This window comes from Rhipicephalus sanguineus, chromosome 5, assembly GCF_013339695.2.
Source record: "Rhipicephalus sanguineus isolate Rsan-2018 chromosome 5, BIME_Rsan_1.4, whole genome shotgun sequence".
In the NCBI taxonomy this organism is placed as follows: Eukaryota; Metazoa; Arthropoda; class Arachnida; order Ixodida; family Ixodidae; genus Rhipicephalus; species Rhipicephalus sanguineus.
This window is the reverse complement of record NC_051180.1, coordinates 3,160,493-3,180,148: the sequence shown is the minus strand read 5'-3', so window position 1 is coordinate 3,180,148 and position 19,656 is coordinate 3,160,493. Positions and strand designations below refer to the sequence as shown.

At 50.1% G+C, this 19,656-nt stretch overlaps 1 protein-coding gene across 1 annotated transcript in view; it reads left to right on the top strand.

Annotated features, from left to right (window-relative positions):
- LOC119393128 (peroxisomal biogenesis factor 19) overlaps nucleotides 1-19,656 on the top strand; it is a 120,944-nt gene that overhangs the window by 75,273 nt on the left and 26,015 nt on the right. Inside the window, exon 7 of the mRNA XM_037659952.2 lies at nucleotides 4,621-4,662. Coding sequence (XP_037515880.1) covers nucleotides 4,621-4,662 — 42 coding nt within the window. The remainder of the gene's footprint in view (nucleotides 1-4,620; nucleotides 4,663-19,656) is intronic.

Sequence of the window (19,656 nt, the reverse complement as noted above, 5' to 3'; positions counted from 1 at the left end):
GCTTGAGAGCAAGAAATGCTCGACTATCACCATCCGAGAGGATTGTGGTGTACCTCAGTTTGTGCAGCTGAAGTTACCTCTGAAAAAGTATCAGCGCTGCTTCAACTTCCGTCTCTCCGGCTTTTTTGTCTGTATTTTGCTGGCAGGCGTGGTTTGCCTTCCAGTTTTCATATTCTGGGTCGCCAGGCTTCGGGCCACGCGCACAACCTGCACAGAAGTTGCTCAACACAACATAGTCGAGTACAAGTCCAGAAAAAAGTTCGATAACGGTGCCGACTCCAATGTGGGACGAATGGCCGCGCGTCATCCACGAGCCATCGTAGGATACCGCTATGTTGCCAGAATTAGCAAGATTCAGGTCACTGTATGATGGCTTCACTGATACCGCGCACTCGCCCATCAGCTTTTGGGCAGCTGTCGAGGCTGCCAGCGCCAGCTTCTGTTTCAGATACTAGCTCTGCCACATTTTGGAATGAAGGCCGCGGTGCGATATATTCATTACAGCGAAAATATCGTTCATCGCCGTTTGCCGATTCCCGGTGCTGACCGTTGCACGAGCGGCGAGAAGGTTCACAATGAAGGCAGTCACAGTCTTGCCATTTTTTACGCGTGGGGAGCTCCACTCGGAAAAATCATCGCCGCACTTCTCACAAATGCCGAGAAGCTTGACGGCAAGGCCGTATTCTTGCTCCCGTGTGTCAGAAGTCATGGAGCCGCCACACAGAGTGCACTTTATGCGCGAGAGAATAGCGCTTAGCGTTTCTTCACTGACAATAAAAAAGCGCGACTCCATCTCTGCCGGCTCGTCCGCACCGTCGTCGACGCTCGCAGACATGTCCAATTTCCTCTTTTCCTCTTCGTTGCCGATGTTCGTGCAAGTTGTTGGAGTTTCGCCCCGCTTGCTTCTTTTGTTGGAGCAATTCCGCTGGTGGAACCATCCTTGTGTCGTGCCGAACAGTGCTCCGCTTATCACAATCGGCAGGCGACGTCGTTAGGCCTAGCTCGCTCTCGCGAGGCCCGCTACAGTCCACCTCGGAGCCATCGCGGCCTTCGCTTGAGGCTGCCGGCGAGTGGTCGTCGCTTGGTTCTTCAGCAGGATTGGGGCGCTTTTCGAAGTTGTAACGCGCTCGCTTTCTATATCGCGTGGCGAACTTTCGATTATCAGACATAGCTGCACGCAAGCGTTTTCAAAAATGACGTCGAGCGCGCTATTCGCCGCGAGATCGGGCTACAGGTGGCAGCACCGTGGCCGCGCTAGTGTGGATAGGCGGTTGTCGGCGCGTATACAAACGCGCACAACAGCGCTTCGCTGTGAGCGATTAGACCCGATTTCCGGCAAAAAAAAATGCGTTCACTGCAGCTTTCTGGTAACGTGTGCGCTCTTCATTCCCGAATTAATGCACGAAGCGCGCCGAACGTCACTATTACTTTTGAGAGAAGCGCATTCTGCCAATGAACGGGTTGCTCGCTTTCGGCAACAGTCGGCATTTTCGCAATGGATGACGTTTTCTTGTTGTTTTATTTGTACATGTTTAGCTTGTGTTCCACCTACTACGCACTGTTGTAGCGCGACTGAATTAAGTATTTACTTCTTGTTCATCTGGATACCCCAACAAAAAGAAAGCCCGTATTCCTGCATGATGAGTTGAAATAGCACTATGTGCACTGCGTGCTCAAATATTCATCCGCATTTCTTATTCAGTTCTCCATGAAATGTAGGACAGTTCATAGGTTTACTGAGGAAATGTACGTGGCTGACAGCGCTTTCGCGCTACGGAGATGTTTAACACGCACACGCTTGTTTTTATATTCCAGTAACAGTACACAAAGGTAACTGTACAGCATGGAACTTTCTTGGATTGATTACTTGCACGACAGTAATGGAACAAAGGCCCGGTTATTTCACGGGACCAAAATACATTTTTTATGCGAATAATGTCCGCTGCCTTCCATCAATCTACTAGCAATAACAACGCAACACAAACGCTCAAGGTAATGTAAAGACAAAAAAGATGTGGCTTCGCGTGAAATTACTACGACATAAATGTAAACTACGCCGTTTGGATTAATTTTGACCATCAGGGCTCTTTAACGCGTACATTAAGTAAATTGGTGTCTTTGTATACATTTCGCCACAAGTTATAATTGTGCAAGGCAACTCAGTTTTGCGATTTCCGTGTCATTCCTCTTTCTGTTCTTTTTAGAGGACAATTTAAGTACCGAAGTGTCAGACGTGACTTGACAGAAATATTCCTCTGTAGTGGGACCAGGACCGTACTCAACTAAAGCTCGTCGCGTAACCTATAAACGAGTCCCGAAGTAATGCACCTTACCACAACGCGCAAGTGCATGAGAGCCTTCTTTTTTACCACCGGGCCGCTAAAAGGCTATATTCACACGAGTTTTAATACTTCTCATCTTTAGGACAACACCAAGTGCACTTTGCAATGCGCTTGGACCACAGAGCGGCACCTACACTGATATGATTCTCGTGAACGGAGGGTACGACGACCACACACAGCACTCTCGACAAGTGCACTCACTGATCTTATTACAGTACATATACCATACCTGCCAAGTCTCCCGGATTACCCGGGAGACTCCCGGATTTTGAGCGTTTCTCCCGGTTGTACGGGTCATAGGAAAATGTCCTGGAAATCCAGTTTTGCCCCGCGCGTCCAGTGCTTTGTCTGGCCACATGAGCAGAGTTGTCTGGCCACGTAGTAGAAAGGATTCTTCTTCTTTTTTTTTTAACGATGGTAGAAACGTTCAACTCAGTTTCATTGCGCATGAAGTAGCTGTGCACTTTGTGCCGCAGTGCTGCCAACGCAAACGTGTCATAGCGCTGCAGCCGCGTCTTGCCTGTGATGCGTACATAAGTACATAAAAAAGGTGCGCTCCGTTTTCGCTAGGAGAGAGCGCTCGCAAGAATTATGGCGCACAAGCTCGTGATGCAGGTGGCTGTTGTTTGATGTCGTGACGCGAGGTGGGACGTTCCGCGTACAGATGCGCAACACACAATTTAAAAATTGATGCTAAATGTGTTATAGGTTATATCAGCCGTTAATATTTCGTAGATGATGCGTTTTTGTACACACAAATCTATCCCACAACTTATCTCGCCTTCAGAATTTTGTCACTACTGCTTTAAGTGGAGAGCCCAACACTTAAAGGGTAGCCGTTACCGACATGTCTGTCGAGATAGCGCGTTCGCCAGCGCTCGCGACCGTCCCCGTCTCAACGGCGCCCTTTATGGTCCCTTGCCCGACGAAATAACTGGTAAGCAAGCGACGACAGGCCTCGCACGCGGAGCGATGTTATCGCATGTGCCCTTCGCGCGACGGTGACGGCCGGGTCGTTTCATCTCTGCTTCAACCGTGTTCGTCCCTAGCGCTAGCGCGCTTTTACTCGCACGTGAAACAGACGATGCGTAAGCGATGTTATCGGTTTGGACTCTGTACAGATCAGCGGCGACCGCAAAATTCCGCTGACAGTAGGCAGTTTTAGAATAGCGTAGGCTAAGTTAGCGTTAGCGTTTGCGGCCCGCTATTTCCGTCACTTAACGGGAGCCCGCAAGCGGTTAGCGTACGACGCATGCGCAATTGCGCGAAAAGCCAACGCAAAGCTTTGCGTACGCTATTCTAAAACTGCCTAGTAGGCAGTTTTAGATTAGCGTACGCTAAGTTAGCGTTTTTGGCCCGCTATTCCCGTCACTTAACGGGAACCCGCAAGCGGTTAGCGCACGACGCATGCGCAGTTGCGCGAGAAGCTAACGCACAGCTTTGCGCACGCTATTCCAAAACTGCCTAATGTCCGTATAATTGCTATCGCAGTACCCCCTCGCCCCCGCGCGGTCAGCATACTTTATACCCCCCCTCCAGCGGTCGACATATTTTATACCCCCCCCCCCCCATTGTGTAAATCTCCCGGATTCCGTTTCTCCAAACTTGGCAGGTATGTAATGATAACACGTACGCGTGTGTGTGTGTATATATGTGATGTGTTAAGTGTGGTTGGTTCATCAGTATTGTATGTTTTCTAAAATCGTTGGAACTTCTAGTGTTTACCAGAAAAAAAAAATAAATAAACAACAGTGATGTTTGACCCTAGAATTCGGCTCCAAAACTAACTTGCATTGCTCCAAAACACACATTTGGTGCTCCAAAGCTGCTCCAAAACAGCATTATGCCTGCTCCCTGAGCTGCTCCAAAACACTCAAGCCCGCTTCCACCCCAGTGTAAGACTTAGGCTTTACATGCGAAAGAGTAGCTGTAGATCTCAATAATGTAATTAACATAAAAAACACTTTTTCTTTGATGATTTTATGGTGTCCACAAGCCATGTCCCCCTTACCTCCATCCTTGGTAAGAGGTCACCTGCACTTGTTGAGTGGCTACAGTACTCCGATAAGAATCAACAAGTGCTGAGCTTTTGAAGAAAGAATTTGGTAGTGGAGAAGGCTTAACCCACATGTTAATCAAGTTAGATCGAGTCAGAAATCTGAAAGACTTTGGTGAGAACTTGGGAAGACAGTTGAACATATGCACTGTTTAGAGTGAAAGCAGATTTGTACACAAATGTCGAAACATAGCACTTCTTTTTTTCTGATCTCCTTTTCAGATGCAAGAGTGTGGGCATCCACCTAAAGACCTGGTCGAAATTGTAAGTGCTTCCTATTCATGGCTGTACTTGAGGCAATTCTCAGAGATGGGCAGAGTTAGACTGAGTTGTTAGATCGAACGATGTGATGAACAACTGGATACTTTTAATATCATTCTATCCACACTATAAGACCCAAGGAGCTTCATACATATATGGCTGACCCAGTCATCGTGTTACCTGTAAGGATGTTCTCCATGCATTGCATGATCTTCGAGGTCAACTATGTCTGTTTGCTCTTATGTCAATAGCCAGTTATCAAGCTCTTAACTTGAACACTTTTCGAGAATTAAAGCTAATGCCTGCTGGCTGCAGTCTGACAACACATTCTTGTTCGTTTTGAAGTTTCTTCATGATCTCCAACTAGTACTTCTCAACCATGATCGTGCATACTTAGGTGCTCGAAAGTGTGGCACGCAGTTGGCATATTGCCACATGCTTAATCTGCCTGCGATAAAAGCAGACGAAGTAGCTCAAGCTCCAGTGCCTCGGTTTTTAGCTGTGCTGCGCCAACCGCTTTTTGCACTTGGGCCTCACGCCGCCTTTCTTTTGAACGTGCCATGTTATAGGTGGAGGTGCGGGTAATTTTCAACAGCAGCCAGAATGTTAGCCCGAAACTGGGGCTTACGCCTGTACACCATGCCAGCCAGACAATTCTGGGGCTGGCCCCCGAGTTTACTGCAACGTCGACAGATATGGAGGCTACTGCCGCTGCCACCCCTGCTACTGCAGCTACGACACCTCATTATTACATGTTGCAAAAACTGCACGTGCGGATCCCTTCTGTGGCGGCATTATTGAAGATGAGGAAGGCTGGATGGCCGATTTTGAGCACATAGCAGATTTCAACTGGTGGGACGAAGAAGCGAAGCTCCAAAATGTCTGCTTCAGTACATGGGAGATATGGGGCGTGCCTTTCATCAAGCCGATTCTAACATGCTGAAATACAAAAGGTTTCATCATTTGATGCAACCTGTGAAAGAGCAGCTTTTTGGTGAACTCATTTGCAGTACGCCTAAGACGGTTGCAGAGTTTCTCACTGAAGCCGTCACCATGGAGAAGGTGCTGCAGCAACACAACTGGTACGATTGGCAAGTGAATGCTGCCTCTGTCATAGGGCTAGGATCATCCGCGACCGATGCGGAAGCACTTCGCGAGCTTATTCGTTTAGTTGTTCACGGCGAGCTGCATCAGCTGCACCAGGCGCAGCAACCTACCACTAATTACATCGTCAGCATCATACGTGACCAAGTCCAGCATGCGCTCAACGCACCTCGTCACAGGACGCCTCTTCAGGTCACTGCACCACTTCAAGTGAACCTCGACACGCGACTTATGCCGATGCTTTGAGACGCACCGTCCCGTCATCGGTGACACCATCTTCAGTGAATACCTTCCAGCACGTGAGTTATTCTGACGCATTAAGACACACCCCACCTGCACCAGTGCCTCTGCCTGCAGCAACCCCGTATGCCATACTTCAGTCATCACAGGCAATTACTTATTTTGAAGACACTCGACCAGTCGCGTGTAAGTCCGACATTTGGCACATGACCGACAAACGACCGCTTTGATACCACTGTGATGAGGCGGGTCATGCATACCGAGAGTACCAGTACCGCATACTTGGAGTTCAGGGTTTTCCTGCCAATTCACCCCGTCCCTTGTTCTGACAGAGGCAACCATAAATGGAAGATTTTATCGGCCGGCTGCGCTTACCGCCAAGGCACCAGTCACCTTCACCATCGTCACCATTCTATTCGGGCAATAGAAGTAGGTTCTATATTCGTAGACTTTTCCCAAGCATTTGACACCATTGACCATGATATTCTTAATAGTAAACTAGACTCAATTGGTATAACTGGTCCTCCTTTACTACTAGTACTACGCAACTACTTACGTGACAGGTATCAGGTCGTTGGTGTATGCAATGGTTATTCTAGACCTAAAATGACTAATTTAGGTGTACCACAGGGGTCAATTCTGGGCCCCTTACTATTTTTACTTTATATTAATGACCTGCTTAATTGCCTTACATTTTCTAAGTCAGTGATTCCACTCCTGCGCCAACTGCGCCAAAGTGCGCCAAATTGTATTTACTGCGCCATCCTGATAATATCGACGAAATTTGCGCCAAACTGCGCCAAAGTCTCGGGTTTGGGGGCGTCTATCACCGGCAATCGCACCCCCGGCGCGTCAGAACATGTGCAGCTCGATCTTGGGGCTGCCAATAAAGTCGCAATCATGGACCAAGAATTATTCCGCTGAATAAATAGCGCTCGCGCGTAGGTTCCGAGTAAGCCACGATGCCATGCACGGTGCCGACGCAGCTTCTGTTCTGCAAGTCGGCTCGGCAGCAAAACGCGCTCTCCGCAGAGGCTCGTGACGTCTAGGCCTATCGGTAGCGAGAAAGTGCGACGGCGATTCATCGGCGGACGTCGTCTGTTCCAGAAACGTTGCTGACAGCTCGTTTCAAGTGTCGCACGGAACGTAAGGAAAGCAATGTTCAGTAATAACTACATGAGTGCGGCTAAAATGTCTGTCACTTCTGTTTCCGGACATCGCGGAACAGGGGCGTAGCCAGAAATTTTTTTCGGGGGGGGGGTTCAACCATACTTTATGTATGTTCGTGCGTGCGTTTGTATGTGTGCGTGTATATATACGCAAGCAAAATTGAAAATTTTCGGGGGGGGTTTGAACCCCCCCAACCCCCCCCTTGGCTACGCCCCTGTCGCGGAATGAAATCTGGGATCGCTCGCAGTAGATATATGGGACAATATTGAATTTTCCTTGCTTCGCGTTTATGGAAGAGCACGCGAACGGTGGAAACGCGTTGACACTTTTCCTCAGATATGCTTTATCCATGGATCTTCATCCAGAACAGCTTTTTCATAATTCCTTCCGCCAGCATGTCCGAGTTTGTAATCACTCTGCGGTAAATACCCCCTAAAAGGCCCTGCCCTTTCGAGCTCACGTGCTAGGGTTCCAATTCGAATTTTTTTGCTTGCTTTTTTAAAAATGTCATCTTATTAGTAAAATTATATCTCCTGGTCGGAGCAGCCGCAAATGCGCAGCTGTCAGTAGCGGGCCCGTCGCTGACGGCCCACAGTGAAGCGGCTACGCCATGTTACACGTCCGCCCCTCGCTTTCGGGGGTCAATAGCTAACGGTTAAAAAAACTCAGTTTCGCTTAAGAGCGAAGCAATGAATTCGATACCAAAAAATTGTATTGTGAAACGAAGTAAGACTAGCAGCTAACTCTTTTGGATCCGATCTCGCGTAACTCAACAAAACGCTAGTTTAAGGGAATATGGCCCCTCCAGGAACCGAAGCGTTTTCTTGCTCTGAGTTCTCTAAACGCGAAGTAAGCGTTGAGAGCACAGCAAGTTTACGAGCCGTCTCCTAATGCCTCGAGATAGCGCGCGCGCAAGCGAGCGACTGCGCCCTTCGAAAGATGCGGTCCCCCCCCCCCTTCCGCTCCCCTGGCGTCCCTTCATGCTCCTTACGAAAGACGGGCGGGGCGTTTCCTCTCTGTTTGATGAGCAATCGACGGCAGGCCCGCACGCGGGAAGATGTTATCTCATGCGCTGTCCGTGCGGCGGAGACAGACGGCCGGCTAGTTTAATCTCCGCTTCAGCCGCGTTCGTCGCCAGCGCTCGCAAGCTTTTACCCGCGGCTAGAATGCACGTGGTGACGTTAATAATTTGGACTTTATACGGAAAATTACGGCAATGGCGACGGCAAAAATCCGCCGAGAGTATCCATATAATTGCTAACGCAAGGGTCAATGTACGGGGCAGATTTTGCGCCCCCCCCTCTTAGGTGATTAGGGGGGGGCGGCGGCCCCCACCCCTGCCCCCCCCCTGTGCGCACGCCTATGCTCCTGAGATGATTTTTTCCATGAGATTTGCAATGAATCGAAATATTTCTAGCCTTCATAAGAGCCCCATAATAATACTCAGGTGCTTGAATGTTAATGCAATATGCTTCTGTATTGCACTCCAGGATGTAAAATTCGCTGCTCCAAAGTGCTCCCAGATGCAAAATTATCTGCTCCAAAGTGCTCCAAGATGAAAATTTGGCTGCTCCAAAGTGCTCCAAAACGGAAATTTTGCTGCTCCAAAAATTGCTCCAAGTCAGAAGTCCTCGGTAGCATCACTGCTAAGTGCATATTATATGCGGATGACACCACAATCATGAATTCTGATGAAGATCTATCAGTAATAGTAACCCGGCTTAACAGTGACCTTCATAACTTGTTAGGATGGTGTAAAATTAATAGACTTACCATTAATCCCTCTAAAACTCAATTTCTTGTGTTTTCATCACAAAATAGATCACCAGGGTGCATTCCACCCATTTTTATCGATAACCACTCATTATCAGCAAGTGAAGAATGCGTATACCTAGGCGTAAATATCGACCCTAACTTGAAATTTGAAAACCATGTAACACATTTAAAAAAAAGTTATTACACGGAATACGCATCCTCATCAGGACACGTTCATTTTTTTCACGACCGGTACTACTCTCACTTTATTTCGCGTTTGTACACTCGCACATTAATTACTGCATAACCTCCTGGGGTAAGTCATACCTTATTCACAAGTCATACCTTATTCACACTCCAGCCAACAGGTATAAATGTTTCAAAGGAGGCTCTTGAATCTAATAGATATGGTACATACACAACGAAAACCAGTGAGAACTGAGCCCCTTTTTCAAGTAATTTCTAACCGTGCTTATCCCCATGAAATTATTGTTGCCACGTGGTGCTTCCTTTTGACAACCATGATTCAGCGAAATGTCTACTTCCCTTCTACCCTTCGCCCCGCCACGGTGGTCTAGTGGTTATGGCGCTCGACTGCTGACCCGAAGGTCGCGGGATCGAATCTCGGCCACGGCGGCTGCATATTCGATGGAGGCGAAAGTGTTTGAGGCCCGTGTACTTAGATTTAGGTGCACGTTAAAGAACCCCAGGTGGTCGAAATTTCCGGAGCCCTCCACTACGGCGTCCCTCATAATCATATCGTGGTTTTGGGACGTTAAACTCCAGATATTATTATATTATTATTACTTCTACCCTTCAGCGTGAACACCAACACCAATATTGCAGTGTGTACCGGCAATAGGTCATGCTGGAACACAAAATGTGCGTCGGGGAAAGCGCCCAATACAGATCAATGACGATCTTGAGAATGCCAGAAAACGATAACATATTTCCAAGTTTATTGGTTAATCGTGTGGAGCGGAATTGCAAGTTCAGCATTATTACCACTTTGAAGTACACGGCTTCCTTACTGCAGTACACGTGCAGCAGACGACACGCGCTTTCTTGCCTGACGCAATGCGCATGACGGCACAATTGTCACACATCGGACGCACTGCGCATGAGCGATGCTTCTCGCTGCCGCCGCTTTGCTGTGCTGGGAGCTCAGAAAGCCATGCGACCTCGTGTTCACTCTAAAAAAGTCACAGTTTTGCCGCAACGGCGAAGCAATGAATGCGATAGCAACAAGTTGGAATGTAACGCGAAGAACGGAAAGCAGTTCGAAATTTCCAGCTCGTCGCTCAAGCGCAAAGGATGCACGAAAAGAACACACACAGGGCCAGCGCGAACTATCAAGTGTCACAGTTGTTACTTATTTCTGTTTGAACAGCGTGCTCGTTTCGCAAACGCGGCCGCTGCAGCGAGCGAAGTGACCTTTGTACGCTCTGTAACTTCAGCGCGGACATCACGGTGAAAGCACAAGACATACAACCCCCCTGCCCCCTCCACGAGGCGCACGCAGGTGACCACGCCCCGTAGGGCGAAGTACGCCGAGGCGCACGCGCGCTACGCTACGTGCGGGGCGATGACCTTTAAAGGGGCCCTGCAACACTTTTTGAGTAGGGTCAAAAAGCACAGCCAATCAGTAGTCCAGGCTCCCGAGAACACGCGAGCCGAATATTATAGTGAAGCGAGCGGCCTGGAATTTACAATAAATTCTCAAAGTCAGCTGAAAATCGCTCCCTCTTCTCTTGACAAATGATGTATTTGTCCGCAATATATGACGCGATTGTCGGCAGTTCCACCATTGGCTGATGTTATAATCACGATAACACCCTCATGATTACTTTCGTTGTTAATTTTGAGTTCAATAAGTAGATAATATGTATGTTTATATTGTGTTATGCCGTTAAAACACCGAACAAACATTAATATTAGCACTTACGGTCTCACCGACAGCTCGTCTGCTCATAGTTGCGTGGTTGCGTTTTCTTCACCATGCGCAGTGCCGAAATCGTGAATATTTCTGTGCTTTTGACCATCGCCGGTTGCCGTTGAGAGTGGCAGCCGTTCGAGTGTTGCCTCGTCAGCTGGAAACTGCATCGTCGGCACATTCTCACGACCGACCAAGGCAGGGGTGCAGCATTTCTCCGATAACAATGCTGGCGCCGACTAGTTTAGGATACCTGTGTTTCCTGTATGACGAGAGTCCCGTTTGCTGTCTGTTCATTATGTCATCGAGCCGTACCTCGGCGTGTCCTCCCCGTAGTCTCACGTTCCCGACAAACCGCGACACAGCAACCAAGCAGACTCGCATTTTCACGGTAGCTGCAGACAGCCGGGGGATGGGTCCGCGCCGGCCCGATGCCCCACGATCTTTCTTCTAGTCTTTAGTTTTTTGTTGTCAGCCCGCACTCGCTGTGCGCCCGCATTCGAAGAGCAAACAGCATCGAAGTACCGCCACTGGGAGAATGGTGCACGCAGCTTTGCCGTGTTGAATACAATTCAAGCGCGAGCAGTGCGACGAGGCGGTGTATCGGAGTGCGGGTCGAAACCCATCTCAGCTGTCATTCGTTCCAAACGCGCACGCAGGTTTGCGTCCATGGTTGGCAGAGCGATGAAAACACTACGGCAGTTCGAGGTGCACACCCAACATTACCAAACCGACTCGCAGTTTTCAAGCACGCGCGATACACGGTGCAATGGGCTCCGCTCAACGACGACCACGCAAGCCGACCGGAAGTGGCGCCACAGACCACGTGGTTGCGCCGAGACGCCAGAGAGAAAAAAAATGAAGAAAAAAAATGCCGCCGGCGCTGACGTAACTCTCAGGCACCTCCTCGCACCTCCGCCCTCCCTCCCTCCACGCCCCGCGCGCTGGCGGCGTTGAGTGGAGGGAGAAAGCTGCGGAATGTGATTTCTATAATTTGGTAACACCACTTAGACTCGACGGATTCGAAAAATTTTTGCGGCATATGACTCGTGAAGAGTCATACGTCAATAATGAGACTATTCCAATATAACTCAGAAAGGTGTTGCAGGGCCCCTTTAACGCGCGCCATCTCGCTGGTGAGTAAGAAAGCACGCTGAAGTAAATGGTGTATATAAATAGCTCGCCGTTAGCATGCTGAAAGACAGTACTCTTCGTGGCCTAGCTGTCTAACGCCGCGCGCTGCGGAGCGAGAGGTCGGCCGTTCGATTCCACGCGTCGGAAAGTATTTCTGAATTATTTTTCTTTGTGGCTTATATATATATATATATATACGGTGCATGACGACGGCGACGGCAAAAACCAGCCAAGACTGTCCATATAATTGCTATCGCAATAAGCCGCCCCCGGCATGTCGTCTGTCTTGTGCTTTCCATCATTCGTCAGCGTGTGATAATGAATGAATGAATGAATGAATGAACAACTTCATTTATCCCTGTTTAAAGGGAACGGGAAGCATGTACGCACGGCAAGTGCTGGGGGGGGGAGGAGTAACTAGTTGAAGTAGGCCTTCTCTCACTCCAGGATAGCCTCCTGAATGGCATGCCTCGAGCTGCGCAAGGGAGCCTCCCGATGAACCTCACTAGAAATTAAAGGAACCCTGAAATGGTTTTTGAAACGTTGTCAGCACTTAGGCTGCATCGTCATCAAATCATTCGGACCGCAGAGTAAGCAACGTACTGTGTATGAAGGCAGCTATGGGCAATTATAGTTGTACCCTCCTTCTTGGCACTGCTTTGCCTCCTCCACTTGTGAAACACCCAGGCGTTGCTGTTGGTTGCAGTGAACTTGAAGAGTTGAGCTCCGTCGAGTGCACTGCACAGCGCGCGGAGTTGTTGAGATCTGCTCCGCCAGGTGCCGCCACACTACCAGCCGTTCTTATTTTATTCTCCTGTATGGTGACAGTCTGCAAAGGCATGCGGACAAACAAAAAAGTATTTGGGAACGATCACCGATTAGCGTGAACTCAGGCAGTGTAATGTGGTTGTGTTTTCAGGGGTGTAGTTACAGCCGCAGACGCGTGGATCTGGGTGTTGATCGGATAGCGAGAGCCCGACGCTTACGGCAGCGACGTGCTGAAGCGACTCCACCCGCCAGATGCCTTACAAGCCTTACAAAATGTCGCAGCTTTACAAATCGTCAATCGCTAGATTTTCGGCACACAACTCAGCTAGGGCAATTCATGGTGTCCGAGTAAAGAAAACTTGAGATGAACGTTCTTGCGCAGCTCACGTCAACACGGAGCACCTTGTAACACAGGCAGACGACGCTCGCTGCCCACCGGATGCTTAGTGACGTAGACTGGACATATCCAATCAGATCGGTTGCCGGTGCTACGTAACATAGAACAATGCTATGTAGAAAGGACGCAAGGAGTTGAAAATTTGTTCGGGTGAGCTGCTGCTATCTGTAGCTATTCACACATTTAAAATATTGTAATAAGTTGCATAGTTGACACAGAGAGCTTAAATCGCTCTGTTAACGATTCTTAGCGTTTTGGTTCGAGTGTACGTTTCAGTAACCGAACAAGAAGGTTTTATTTTGGGTGCCTCGTTTTTATGTGCTGCTGCGGTGACGTCATGGTGGTAAGCTGTACGCTGTCGCTCGTGGTGGCGTCATGAGATATGCTTGCTGCTGTTGTCGGTTGATGACACGCTCGCATGACGTGCACATCTCCCCTTTTACCAGTTGAGCCTTTGAGGTGGCAGTAGTAGTCTATTGGACCGCCGAAGTGGCGGAGGTGGCTCAGGGTGGCAAGAGGGTGGCGATCTCGCCGTAGCGAGATCAGCCATGCCGTCTGACTTGGGTGAGGTTTTGTCAGTGGTGCGGATGCTGTGGCGCCCGCTGGCTGCTTTGTGTCAGAGTCCTTCGGGGTGCGCGGTCGCACTTGGTCCGCATGATGACTTTGCTCATCGCCCAGCGTGGACACAGTCACCATCCGCGCCTCTTGGGTGCTTGTGACCACTCCAGGCAACCATCTCGGCCGGCGGTGGAAATTTCTGAGTCATACAAGCTGTCCTGCAAAGAATGGCATGGTAGAGGACCACGCTTCAAAATGAGGTTCACCGCTTGCACTCGGGAGACAATAGTCTAGCTTGGTCCGTAGTTGGTACCCCAACAGCAGTTCGGATGGCGACTTCGCAGCCTTGATTGGTGTCCGTCGGTAGCGGCATAAAAACTGACTGAGACGTTTAAAGGGACACTAAAGGCAACAATTTATGTCAGAGTGAAAGGTCAATGTGTGAGAACGTCTAAAACGTCAATAGTATCAACAGCAGTGCTCTAGTAATCGAGAAATCAAGGTAAATGTAGGACACGATGTGCGCCACGAGTGGGACATTTTGGAAATGATCCTGATGACAATTAACCACTACTAATCAAACTAGTTGCAGTAAAAAAAGAACCTTCCTTGCATCACAAGACGTAATAAAATGCTGCTTGTTCGTTTCTGTTTGATTCATGGAAAAAATAACCTCTTGACGCCACCATGGGGAACGGTGCGAACGGTTCAAAAGTTCCGTTTTCGCCGAGCTGCGCGTCTCAGTGGTAGCTTCGGTATCGCGTAATGCTGCGTGCGCTTGGCTCTCGCTATTTTCGCCCTGTCGATACTCTACTTCTGCTGCTGCTGGCCAAGCTAAGCTCCGTTACAGTGAACTATATACAGTTTCGGAGTGGCCCGTGGCTGGGTCTTCGCAAGGTTGATGGCCGCTGTTGCGCAAGAAACCGTAGCTTCGGTGGCCGGGCAGTAATGGCGGGCAACGTTGGGCACGGCAACTGCTACGTCAGAAGGTCCGTTCAGGCGGGTGATTTGCAGTGCGCTAACGGTGTGCGGACCACTAAAAAGTGATTTTCTTTCAAAATAAGCATTTCCTTGGCACGAAACAAGCACTACAAGGTTTCTGCAACGCTATTTCAACAATCAACATCGACTTAATATTTGCCTTTAGTGTCCCTTTAAGGATGGTGCTGCCCCCTTGAGCTTTTCGAAGGCCTTCTTTGACCTTGAAGTACGGACCGCACGTTCCGCCAGGCCATTTGACTGCGGGTGGTGAGGCTCCGTCGTCACGTGGTTGACCCCGTTCATTTTTACGAACTTGTGAAGCTCGGCTGAGACAAATAGTGGCCCATTATCTGAAACCAGTGTATGGGGCAATCTGAACCTGGCAAATGTGGCCCTTAACGCTTCCACGGTGGATTCAGACGTCGTGCTCCGCATCGATATGGCCTCTAGCCACTTGGTCTCGGCATCTACGACCACCAGTAGCATGTGTCCGACAGGCCCTTCGTAGTCGATGTGCACCCGATACCATTTCCGGCCCGTTTCTGGCCATGGTGACGGAATCTGCGCAGGAGGCATCGCACTGATTTCTTCACACGTCTCACATTCGCGTACCATCCTCTCGATGTCGGCATCTGGCCCTGGATACGAAAAACATGGTTCGCGCCAGGTTTTTCATTGCAGCCATTCCATGGATGTGTTTCATGCAGGAGCCTCAAAAGACTTGCAGCAGCCGCTGACGGCGCTATTTTGTGTCCCCAATAAATGAGGTCCTGATTCACAGTCAACTCTCACTTTTTCTGGCAGAACAGCCGGAATCGCCCCTCGGTCTCTGCCTGGTAGTTTGGCGAGCGCTGCAGTATCCACATTCGCGCCTGCTGCAACATATGATAACGGATGGTTAGAACCGCCAACTCTTTGGAACTGATGGGTACCGCATTCACGGTTTTGGCGTATAATACACACTTGGGGGCGTCATCCTGTTCTTTATCGGGCTGTCTCCGAGAAGTAGGGAGTCGGCTGAAGGCATCTGCGTTCGTGTTTTCGGATCCCTTGCGATAGGTCAGGCTATACCGATATCCGCCCAACAGCAGGGCCCACCGCTGAATGCGGGCAGCGGCCATTGGTGGAATCTCCTTGTCCGGGCTGAACAGTCCTGTTAACGGTTTGTGGTCGGTTACCAGTTTGAAGTGGGTTCCATACAGATAGTCTCTAAACCTGGTCACGCCGAGTACGAGAGCGAGGGCCTCCTTTTCGAACTGGGAATAGTTATTCTCGGCTTTTGTTAAGGTTCGTGACCTGAATCCTATAGGGTAGTCGACGCCTTCGGCTCGACGCGACAACACTGCTCCCAGACCTACTGCTGACGCGTCACACTAGGTGAATGGGCTTGCTTGGGTGAAAATGCACTAAAAGTTTTGCATTCGTCACCGTCGGCCCCTTCGAAAGCATTCTGCTGGTTCCTGCCCCAGGCCCATTCTCCGCCCTTTGCCAACAATGCATATAAGGGCGCTGGTAAAGCTGACACATGTGGCAGGAACTTGCCTTAGTAATTTAAAAAGACCCAAAAATGCTTTTCGTTCTCTTAACGAGGTGGGCCAGGGAGCGTCGAGCAGCGCTGTGATGTCGCTTTTAGGGCGTAGGCCGTTGCTGTCAATGCCGAGAAATGTGACTCGCTCTTGCTGAACTTGCATTTCTCACGCCTCAGGCGTTGTACCACTTGCTCCAGGATCTTGCAGTCGTTCGCCTTTTGCCATACAATTATGTCGTCCAGATATACCTGGACTCCAGGGATCCCGCCGAGCACGGCTTCCATGCGTCGCTGGAAAATTGCCTGCACTGACGACACCCCGAAGGCCAGCCTGTTGAAACAGTAGAGACCCTTGTCAGTGTTCAGGACGGCTAGCTTCTTTGAGTCTTCGTCAAGGGGCAGCTGATTATAGGCATTCCGCAAGTCCAGTGTGCTGAAGACTTCTCCGCCGTTGAGATTCGCAAAGATATTGTCAACCCGCGGCAGTGGATATTGCTCTATAATGGTAGCAGCACTCACCGTAAGACGGAAGTCGCCGCATAACCGCACCTGCCCATCTTTCTTGACTACGGTGTTATGATCGGCCTGCCTGGCTTGGCGCCGCTTTGACGCATGAGACGTTGCGGCTAAGACTACCCTGATTTCTTCCGGGTCAGCGGTTCCAGAGATGCCCCAAGAGCGGCGACAACACGAAGGTCGTTCGTCTAATGTTCTCAGGTTGTCTGCGCCCCTCGTAAAACCCTTTGGGCACGCCTGACCGACTCACAGATTAGGAAGAGTTGGCCGTCGAGGCGGCTTGCTTTGTCGTCAAGGTGCCCCGGACAAAGGACCCAGCGTCTGGGAACCGTCTGCGGATGCATTTCCCACGTTCTCCGTGGCGCCTTGTTGCCGCTGTTTCCACAATTCGTGGTCTGCCTCGCGCATAACCATCATTGCAACAGACTACGAAATTGACTTCCACGTAAGACTCAACGTCTTCGTGCTGTGCCGTGTGTGCGCGGTGGGCAGTGTTTTTCCCTCGCCATGGGACGAACTGGATGTGCCTCTTTCTCCTTTCGTGGGTTGGGAAGGAGGCGGCGTTTCACCTTCCCCTTTTGGGGGCGGAGGTGAAGATGGAAATTTTCATTGGACTGTCCTGGCCTCCATTGTTTTTTCCTACAGGGAACCCTGGGAAGGCCATGACATAAAATGCGAGCGCCGATGCGCTCCCGACAAGCTCTCACAAGTTCTCTCAAGCTCTCACAAGCTACGAGAAGCTCCCCTCGAGAGCTTCCATGATGCTAACCCCATCATGTAGCAACACGATACCTGTAAATATGTAATAAACGTTACTGTTAACAGCTCCGGGCTCCTCTCCTCGACATCTCCCCGGGACTCTGGCTGGCTCCGGTCCTCTGGGCAGAACCCAGACTACATCAACGGGCACAACGGGTGTAGCCCATTCGGCAGATGTCACTAGTGGTAACACCCCTTCGTTGACTAGCCTATCTATCTCTTCTGACACCATTTGCTTGAGCGCATGCGGTACTGTCCGAGCCTTACAAAACCGGGGTTTTACATCTTCTCTGACGGCCAGGTGTACTGGTGGCCCTCGGAGCAAGCCCAGATTCGGAACAAAAGCATCACTGTGCTTTGATAGCAGCGTTTCCAGCATTCTGTCCGTGGTGTCCGCTTGTACACACACCACATCGCTTACAGTGAGCGCTGGCACGCCTGCCATATTGAAGCTTCGGAAAGCAGTCGCGGCCGCAAAGCATTGGTCCTGGACACACAGTGACGAACAGTTCGGCCTGAATTGTCGCGCCACCCATGGTCGCATTGAGTTGCAATTTCCCGGCGATTGAAACACGACAGTCTCATTGTTGTTGCCTGCAGACGTGGCCATTTCCCTCGATTTTGCTCGAACACTGGCCGTGGAATCACGCTCACCAGTGATCCCGTGTCTACCAACATTGTGAGGTGCACTCCTTTCCAACTTATCTGGCGAAGGATAAGCTCCACGTCCGTCGCTTGATGCGCAGTCAGCGTGTACAAAGCTTCGCAGTCATCAGAACTATCTTGCGGGCTTTGGGAAAGGGGGTTCGCCTGTTGCCTTCACTTAGTGTCTTCGTCCTAAGATCTGCACACTCGGCATTAGTGGCACACTGTTCTGAGATGATGACAGTCACCTGTTTGGTGTGAGGCTGCGCCACAGTGGGTGCAAGGCCAATGCTCATCGCGAGATAGCCTGCTTGCTTTCTTAGACTTCGGACGTGAGAGGCCCGACCGGACAAAACTTGTTGTCTGCCACCGGGAACGGTAGTTTCTGCATGTGCTGCACGTTTTTCGCAGTGGCCTCAGCAGCAATTGTCTTCAACTTCCTTCAACGTCAGGGAGCTGCGGGTCAACAACAGACGTCTTGTCTTCTTCCCGAACACCACAGACTATGTGGTCCCGCAGCATGCGATGCAACATGTCGCCGAAACTGCAGTATTCGGCCAGGTGACGAAGGGCGGCTACAACATCCCGAACTCGCTCACCTTCTGCCTGTGTACGCGTTAAAACACGGCAACTGGCTGCAGTTTCGTTGGCCTGCGGCTCATAGTGGCTCTGTAGATGCTTGATGACAACACTGTAGGTGAGGTCGTTCACGCTTTTGGGGTGGCATCGTCTCTGGAGTGCTCTGACAGCGCCGTTTGACAGAGCAGCCGAGCACCAGCGTTGTTTTGCCGCATCTGCGATTTCTTGTGCTTGAAAGTACGCTTCCAAGCGTACTTTGTAGGCGGACCATCCTCCTTTCTCTTCAGTGAATGCTTGTCCCGGCTACATCGCTGCCTGTTTCAGTTGCTGCACTTCAAAGCGTTCTCCGACCGTGTCGATTCGTGCCTCGTCGCCACTGTTGTGGTTCGAGTGAACGGCTCAGTAACCAAGCAAGGTTGTATTTTGAGTGCCTCGGTTTTATGTGCTGCTGCGGTGACGTCATGGCGTTAAGCTGTACGTTATCGCTCGTGGTGGCGTCACGAGATATGCTTGCTGTTGTCGGTTGATGACGTAGCATTTAGGGCTTGCTTTATCAGTTCATTGCGTTTAGACAAAATCGTCAAAACCGTTTCAGGGTCCCTTTAGGTGTTTTCGGAAATGTGGTTTAAGTCCGCTGTGAAAAAGGCGCAGAATTCACCAGAAGGAGCAGGGCAACTGGAGGAGGTCAGGGGAAGGAAAGGTGCGAGTCTGCAGCTACATTCGCTCTCACTGCTAAAGTATGCAACTATTCTTGCTACAGCAACTGCAGTTTGGAGTTTCCACATGTGCCACGACTAGGGATGAGTGAATAGTAAACTTCAAGTTCGAAGCGAATAGTGATTTCGTCCACTAATTTCGAATCGAATAGTACATATATTACATTACCCGCCACGGTGGTCTAGTGGTTATGGTGCTCGACTGCTGACCGAA